The sequence below is a fragment of the Lytechinus pictus genome, chromosome 8 (genome assembly GCF_037042905.1).
Source record: "Lytechinus pictus isolate F3 Inbred chromosome 8, Lp3.0, whole genome shotgun sequence".
Lineage (NCBI taxonomy): Eukaryota > Metazoa > Echinodermata > Echinoidea > Temnopleuroida > Toxopneustidae > Lytechinus > Lytechinus pictus.
This window is the reverse complement of record NC_087252.1, coordinates 12761291-12770614: the sequence shown is the minus strand read 5'-3', so window position 1 is coordinate 12770614 and position 9324 is coordinate 12761291. Positions and strand designations below refer to the sequence as shown.

The 9324-nt window shown below is 36.4% G+C and overlaps 1 protein-coding gene across 1 annotated transcript; it reads right to left on the bottom strand.

Moving 5' to 3' along the window:
* Window positions 1-8358: 8358 nt before the first annotated feature.
* Window positions 8359-8985, bottom strand: LOC135155210 (craniofacial development protein 2-like). Its single transcript, XM_064104105.1, has one exon. The coding sequence runs from the start codon at window positions 8983-8985 to the stop codon at window positions 8359-8361; it is 627 nt and encodes a 208-aa protein (XP_063960175.1).
* Window positions 8986-9324: the final 339 nt, after the last annotated feature.

Genomic DNA, 9324 nt, shown 5'->3' with positions numbered 1-9324 from the left:
TAGGCATACTGCTTTGGGCTTTCGCATTCTACCGGTTACCTATTTAGCACATGGGTGGAATGTGGATTGACGCCTCGCAAAAGGATGTTAAGCCGCGCTGAGTTTCGAACACATGACGCAATGATTACAAGGTAAGGGTCAGAACCGCTTCTCCACGACGATTCCACCCTTTCCTCTTTTCATTTCCTTCTTTCTTTCTTTCTTTCATTCTTTCTTTCTTTCGTTCTTTCTTTCTTTCTTTCTTTTATTCTCCCTCTTTCTTGGTTGTAACACTGTTGGGGTCCATGTTCCGAAACCTCCATCTACATATTAGTACGGTGTGGAGGAGTAGTCTTTGGGATCAAAGTTTTAAGTATAATTGTAGCTCTGTTTTCACAAGAGTAAGTAATTCAAGCTAGATAAAGGAAAAGGGGACTAGATCAACAATAAGGGCGCAAAGCGAAGTTTCAAATATTAAAATCCGGACCGGAAAATGAGTCACTTTAGGCACTTTTGTCGGTTTTCACGGGTCTTTCCTGCTCATAGCGTCTTTTAAATTCCAATATTTTTTATTTTGTATTCTTTCCACTCATTTCAAATAAAACTAACGAAAATGAAATGTTTAAAATGATGATAATTTGATTAAATTGGGTGCGCTTCATAGATACGATTGGTGAGGGATAAAAAAAAAGATTGAGGGACTTTATCATTAAAGAGAGCGCAAATTCCAATAATGACCTGAAAATGTATCATTTTAAGGACTCTTATTTCATGTTTTTTTTTACCGCGTTTACTTTCTTAAAATGTCAATCCTCATTTATTTTGTATCTTCTTCACCTATTTTTTTACATAAAAACTTGAAAGCACAAAATTCGTAATGGTTTGGAAAAGACTTGAAAATGCATTCAAATTTTAAAGCTCCAAATCCTCAAGGCCAAGGCTTGTAACTCCAGAGAAAAGGACAAGGCACAGCGCCATCTACGAATAACATACGAGAGTGCTGAACTTCATAGACTTAATTCACAACTTCGGCATTAGACTAAGTGACGACGTCTGGCAGAGAATCAGATCACTTGGCATTGCTATTAAGGGGAAGAGTCATCGTGGGAAGAAGAAAACTAGAAATCACTTCTTGCCTGAGACTCTTAGTAGTACAACACCATCAACGAACTTCCCAAATGAGAGAGATGACAAAATTGACGACGGGGATGATGATGTCCTCAGTAATTATCCCATTGATCATGGTGATGTTAAAGAGAAATGCCAGTATTTGCACTAAACACTGATTTCATGAGAAAGTCTGTAAAACAATGCTAATTGTCAGTATATTATCGAGGATCTAGATCTGGTACAGTTACATAAACTGAACTTTGTGAAATCTTGAAATCTACGCTGAAAAATTTTCACACTGAAGATCACCAACACAGATAAGTGCACGTGGGACTGTCTATAATTATTGCTTTGTATGTCGGGCCCGACGCTTGACCCGAATCTTGTGCATTGCTGATTTCTCAGCGATTACACAATTTCTTCCAGAACCCTTTGGCATATATATTTTATTTATACAAAGAGACACTTTGGTGGTCATTTCATTGGATTCTGTACGAACTTATTTTGATATCGTTACCACAACTGGCATTTACGTTTAAACAAAAGGGATTGAAAATTGCACTTGTGAATATATGTAGTTTATTGCCGAAAATTAATCGTCTTAATGGAAAGCTTAGGCTCCAACCATTTGATATTCTTTCTACCACTGAGGGTCATTTAGATAATTCAATTAGCAATTCCGATGTTGATTTGTACGGTTTTGTTATTAAAAGAAAAGATATGAATAGGTATGAGGCATGGGCGGAAATCTCTCCTTGAAGGTAGGGGGGGGGGACACAATTGAGTTTTCCGTTTTTATGTTCTACAGAATTACTAACTCAAACACACACACATAACACACACACACATATATATATATATATATTTATATATATTTCGAAGAGGGGAGGTATTCCTAACTAAAAATGGAAGTGAAAGGTCTCAATTTTCCAACCTAAAAATTGATATTCTAAGCACTTAATAATCAACAAAATAGGAATCTAAACAATGAATGCGAGCGCAAAAAAGGGACATTCATAGCACCTTTAAAAAAATGTGAACAGGATAGGAATCTTATCAATTAATGCGAGCGCGAAGCGGGAGCTGAAAGGTTTTTATTTTCCATCCTAAAATCTGGACATTCATAGCACCTTAAAAAGAATTAAAACAGGATAGGAATCTAACCAATTAATGCGACCGCGAAGCGCGAGCTGAAAGTTTTTGATTTTCCAACCTATAAATACTAGACATTCTTAGTACTTAAAAAAATATGAACAGGATAGGAATCTAAACAATGAAAGCGAGCGCGAAGCGTGAGCTGAAAGTTTTTATTTTCCAACCTAAAAACTGGACATTCATAGCACCTTAAAAAGGAATATGAACAGGATAAAAATCTAACCAATTAATGCGATCGCGAAGCGCGAGCTGAAAGTTTTTGGTTTTCAAACCTATAAATACTAGACATCCTTAGTACTTTAAAAAACTATGAACAGGATAGGAATCTAAACAATGAATGCGAGCGCGAAGCGTGAGCTGAAAGTTTTTATTTTCCAACCTAAAAACTGGACATTCATAGCACCTTAAAAAGGAATGTGAACAGGATAGGAATCTAATCAATTAATGCAAGTGGGAAGCGCAAGCTGAAAGATTTTGATTTTCCAACCTAAAAACTGAACATTCCTAACACTTTTTCAAATCATGAACAGGATAGGAATTTAACTAAATAGAAGCGAGCGGGAGCTGAAAGTTTTTTATTTTTCAACCTAAAAACTGGACATTTTAAGCACTTAATAATCAACGAAATAGGAATCTAAACAATGAATGCGAGCGCGAAGCGGGAGCTGAAAGTTTTTTTATTTTACAACCTAACATCTGGACATTCTTAGTACTTATAAAAAAAACATGAGCATGATAGGAATCTAAACAATGAATGCGAGAGCGAAGCGTGAGCTGAAAGTTTTTATTTTCCTACCTAAAGACTGGACATTCATAGCACATTTAAAAAATGTGAACAGGATAGAAATCTAACCAATTAATGCGATCGCGAAGCGCGAGCTGAAAGTTTTTGGTTTTCCAACCTATAAATACTAGACATTCTTAGTACTTTAAAAAAATATGAACATGATAGGAATCTAACCAATTAATGCGAGCGCGAAGCGCGAGCTGAAAGTTTTCGATTTTCCAACCTATTAATACTAGACATTCTTAGTACTTAAAACAATATGAACAAAATAGGAATCTAAACAATGAATGCGAGCGCAAAAAAGGGACATTCATAGCACTTTTTAAAAAAATGTGAACAGGATAGGAAACTAATCAATTAATGCGAGCGCGAAGCGCGAGCTGAAAGTTTTCGATTTTCCAACCTAAAAACTGGACATTCCTAACATTTTTTCAAATCATGAACAGGATAGGAATTTCAATAAATAGATGCGAGCGCGAGTTGAAAGTTTTCGATTTTTTAACCTAACAACTGGACATTTTAAGCACTTAATAATCAACGAAATAGGAATCTAAACAATTAATGCGAGCGCGAAGCGGGAGCTGAAAGGTTTTTATTTTCCATCCTAAAATCTGGACATTCATAGCACCTTAAAAAGAATTAAAACAGGATAGGAATCTAACCAATTAATGCGACCGCGAAGCGCGAGCTGAAAGTTTTTGATTTTCCAACCTATAAATACTAGACATTCTTAGTACTTAAAAAAATATGAACAGGATAGGAATCTAAACAATGAAAGCGAGCGCGAAGCGTGAGCTGAAAGTTTTAATTTTCCAACCTAAAAACTGGACATTCATAGCACCTTAAAAAGGAATATAAACAGGATAGAAATCTAACCAATTAATGCGATCGCGAAGCGCGAGCTGAAAGTTTTTGGTTTTCAAACCTATAAATACTAGACATCCTTAGTACTTTAAAAAATTATGAACAGGATAGGAATCTAAACAATGAAAGCGAGCGCGAAGCGTGAGCTGAAAGTTTTTATTTTCCAACCTAAAAACTGGACATTCATAGCACCTTAAAAAAAAATGTGAACAGGATAGGAATCTAATCAATTAATGCGAGTGGGAAGCGCAAGCTGAAAGATTTTGATTTTCCAACCTAAAAACTGAACATTCCTAACACTTTTTTAAATCATGAACAGGATAGGAATTTAACTAAATAGAAGCGAGCGGGAGCTGAAAGTTTTTTATTTTTCAACCTAAAAACTGGACATTTTAAGCACTTAATAATCAACGAAATAGGAATCTAAACAATGAATGCGAGCGCGAAGCGGGAGCTGAAAGTTTTTTTATTTTACAACCTTACATCTGGACATTCTTAGTAATTATAAAAGACATGAGCATGATAGGAATCTAAACAATGAATGCGACAGAGAAGCGTGAGCTGAAAGTTTTTATTTTCCAACCTAAAAACTGGACATTCATAGCACCTTAAAAAAGAACGGAACAGGATAGGAATCTAACCAATTAATGCGAGCGTGAAGCGCGAGCTGAAAGTTTTTGGTTTTCCAACCTATAAATACAAGACATCCTTAGTATTTTAAAAATCATGAACAGAATAGGAATCTAAACAATGAATGCGAGCGCGAAGCGTGAGCTGAAAGTTTTTATTTTCCAACCTAAAAACTGGACATTCATAGCACCTTAAAAAGGAATGTGAACAGGATAGGAATCTAATCAATTAATGCAAGTGGGGAGCGCAAGCTGAAAGTTTTTGATTTTCCAACCTAAAAACTGGACATTCCTAACACTTTTTCAAATCATGAACAGGATAGGAATTTAACTAAATAGAAGCAAGCGGGAGCTGGAAGTTTTTTATTTTACAACCTAAAAACTGGACATTCATAGCACTTAATAATCAACGAAATAGGAATCTAAACAATGAATGCAAGCGCGAAGCGGGAGCTGAAAGTTTTTTATTTTCCAACCTGAAATCTGGACATTCATAGCACCTTAAAAAGGAATGTGAACAGGATAGGAATCTAACCAATTAATGCAAGTGGGAAGCGCAAGCTGAAAGTTTTTGATTTTCCAACCTAAAAACTGGACATTCCTAACACTTTTTCAAATCATGAACAGGATAGGAATTTGGCTAAATAGAAGCAAGCGGGAGCTGGAAGTTTTTTTATTTTCCAACCTAAAAACTGGACATTCTAAGCACTTAATAATCAACGAAATAGGAATCTAAACAATGAATGCAAGCGCGAAGCGGGAGCTGAAAGTTTTTTATTTTCCAACCTGAAATCTGGACATTCATAGCACCTTAAAAAGGAATGTGAACAGGATAGGAATCTAACCAATTAATGCAAGTGGGAAGCGCAAGCTGAAAGTTTTTATTTTCCAACCTAAAAACTGGACATTCATAGCACCTTAAAAAGGAATGTGAACAGGATAGGAATCTAATCAATTAATGCAAGTGGGAAGCGCAAGCTGAAAGTTTTTGATTTTCCAACCTAAAAACTGGACATTCCTAACACTTTTTCAAATCATAAACAGGATAGGAATTTAACTAAATAGAAGCAAGCGGAAGCTGGAAGTTTTTTATTTTCCAACCTAAAAACTGGACATTCTAAGCACTTAATAATCAACGAAATAGGAATCTAAACAATGAATGCAAGCGCGAAGCGGGAGCTGAAAGTTTTTTTTATTTTAGAACCTAACATCTGGACATTCTTAGTACTTATAAAAAACATGAGCATGATAGGAATCTTAACAATGAATGCGAGAGCGAAGCGTGAGCTGAAAGTTTTTATTTTCCAACCTAAAAACTGGACATTCATAGCACCTTAAAAAAGAATGTGAACAGGATAGAATTCTAACCAATTAATGCGATCGCGAAGCGCGAGCTGAAAGTTTTTGGTTTTCCAACCTATAAATACTAGACATCCTTAGTACTTTAAAAAATCATGAACAGGATAGGAATCTAAACAATGAATGCGAGCGCGAAGCGTGAGCTGAATATCTTTATTTTCCAACCTAAAAACTGGACATTCATAGCACCTTAAAAAGGAATGTGAACAGGATAGGAATCTAATCAATTAATGCAAGTGGGAAGTGCAAGCTGAAAGCTTTTGATTTTCCAACCTAAAAACTGGACATTCCTAACACTTTTTCAAATCATGAACAGGATAGGAATTTAACTAAATAGAAGCGAGCGGGAGCTGAAAGTTTTTTATTTTCCAACCTAAAAACTAGACATTCTAAGCACTTAATAATCAACGATATAGGAATCTAAACAATGAATGCAAGCGCGAAGCGGGAGCTGAAAGTTTTTTATTTTCCAACCTGAAATCTGGACATTCTTAGTACTTATAAAAAAAAACATGAGCATGATAGGAATCTAAACAATGAATGCGAGAGCGAAGCGTGAGCTGAAAGTTTTTATTTTCCAACCTAAAGACTGGACATTCATAGCACATTTAAAAAATGTGAACAGGATAGGAATCTAACCAATTAATGCGATCGCGAAGCGCGAGCTGAAAGTTTTTGGTTTTTCAACCTATAAATACTAGACATTCTTAGTACTTTAAAACAAATATGAACATGATAGGAATCTAAACAATGAATGCGAGCGTGAACCGTGAGCTGAAAGTTTTTATTTTCCAACCTAAAAACTGGACACTCATAGCACCTTAACAAGAATATGAACATGATAGGAATCTAACCAATTAATGCGAGCGCGAAGCGCGAGCTGAAAGTTTTCGATTTTCCAACCTATTAATACTAGACATTCTTAGTACTTAAAACAATATGAACAGGATAGGAATCTAAACAATGAATGCGAGCGCGAAGTAAGAGGTGAAATATTTTTTTTAATTTTACAACCTAATTACTGGACTTCATTAGTATTAAAAAAACACACATTATGAACAGGATAGCAATCTAAACAATTAATGCAAGCGCGAAGAGCGAACTGACAGTTTTGTATTTTCCAACCTAAAAATTAAACATTCGTAAAACTTTTTCAAATCATGAACAGGATAAGAATTTTACTAAACAATATTGGATTCGAGCGCGAAGTGTGTGATGAGGATGTGTCCTAAAAATTGGTATTATTAGCATATTTTAAAATCAAGGACAGGGAAGCTATCTAACTAAATTTTAATTGATGTGAGCGCAAAGTGTATCCTGTTTTTTTTTCTACCAAAAGTCATTTCTTTTCACCTTATAGCAATAAACAAGATATTATCTGACTCAACCATATTACTGATGCGGGTTTCTTACTTACTTACTGCCTGCTATACCTCCATTGGCATGTAGGGCAGCAACGAATGTCCTCCATTTCTGTCGGTCCTGGGCCAAGATCTGTATAGTTCTCCATGTGTGCATTAAGTGTTTTAGTTCTCCCTCTAGTGTTCTGCGCCATGTGATAATGGGCCGCCCCCTCTTTCTGACACATCCCTGTCTAACTCCCGATTTTACTTCAAATTTTATGTCACGATTTCCAACGTTGCATGTAAAATTAGACTAAAAGCTCTTAATAATTTGGACAATGTCCTTTAGTATCCCGTACGAACGAAGTATTTGCCACAAGCTCTCTCTATGGATGCTGTCAAATGGTTTCTCAAAATCGACATAGTTTATATACATTTGTCTCTGCCATTATGTGCACTGTTCTATGATGTTACGCAGTGCAAATATTTATCTATGCATCCTCTTCCTCTGCGGAATCCTGCTTGCTCTTCTCTGAAATGCCGGTCTACTGCACTTGTTATACGGTTCACAATTATCTTCGAAAAAATCTTACTAGGAATCGATAAGAGGGTGACTCCACGCCAGTTATTGCAGTTTCTCAGGTTCCCTTTCTTTGGAATTTTGACAATAATACCTTGTGACCAGTCAACTGGAATTTGCTTTTTACTCCACACTGCTTTAAATAATGGTTCAAAAAATTCTGCGGTAGCCTCTGGGTGAGCGTTGAATAATTCTGCGTTTAAGTTGTCATGTCCAGGAGATTTACCATTTCTCAAAGATTTAACGGCAGATACTATTTCCCATTTAGATGGAGGGTCAATGTTTGTGTTGAGATCCTCTTCTGCCTCTTGGATGTCTGCATCGGTTAATGGTGGTGATCTATTCAGTACTTCACTGAAATGCTCTGCCCATCTAGCATCTCTTTCTGCTTCTGTTGTAAGAATATTTCCTTGTTTACTAAGAATTGGTGCATCTGTTGCTCCTTTGTTCCTTCCGCTGATTATCTTGGTAAGTTTATACACTTTTCCTTGTTCTCCTTTCTTTGCTGCAGCTTCTGCTTCATCTGCGAGACTGTCCAAGTACTTCCTTTTGTCAGTTCTTGCTTTTTTTCTTTACTTGCTTGTTAGCTTCCTGATACTGTCGGCTGTATCTCTGTTTTAGCCTTTCAGACTTTGAGTTTATGACAAGTTTCTTTATTTCTTTTCGTTTCTTTATTGTTTCCCATGTGTCCGCCGATATCCAATCCTTCTTCTCCTCCTTCACTCTGTACCCCAGACATGTTTTACTTGTCTCGTTGTATGCTGTCTTGGTTCTATCCCATATATCGTTTACTTCTTGCATAGTGTCATCAAGACCAGCAAGGGTCTGGAACCTGTTCTGTAGTTGGAGTATAAAGGAGCTTCTGACCTTGGGGTCTTTCAGTTTTTCAACATTAAACTGTCTCCTTCCTGACTTTTTGTTTCCTGATTTTGTCTCTTCAAACGATGCTATAACCAGATAGTGGTCACTGCTGACATCTTCCCCTCTCATCACCTTTACATCAAGGAGTGAACGTCTCCATGTGCCATTTATCATGATATGGTCAATCTGGTTTTTATCTCTGTTATTAGGCGAAGTACAAGTACGTTTGTGAATGTCTTTATGTGGGAAAATTGTTCCTCCTATGACAAAGTCATTGGCCGCACAAAGGTCGATCAGCCTTTCATCGTTGTCATTCATACTTCCGCAGCCATGTTTTCCCATTACTCTTTCATGACTTGTGTTATCATTCCCGACTTTTGCATTCAAGTCTCCCATTATAATTTTCATGTCATGTTCTGGGATTTTACTTAGTTCAGCTTGTACTTGCTCATAAAAATTATCTTTATTAACATCGTCACTATCATTTGTTTGCGCATAACATTGTAGAATTGTGGTATTTACATGCTTTCCCTTCAACCTGACTTTGATCAGCCTACTGTTGATAGGTTCCCATTCCATCAAGCTTTTTTTCTACTCCTTTCCTCAATATGATTGCAACTCCTTTGTGATGCTGGTTGTCATCTCTCCCAGAGAACA

Coding starts and splice junctions, on each gene's coding strand:
- LOC135155210 (XM_064104105.1), bottom strand. CDS start 8,985: ATGAATGACAACGATGAAAGGCTGATCGACCTTTGTGCGGCCAATGAC.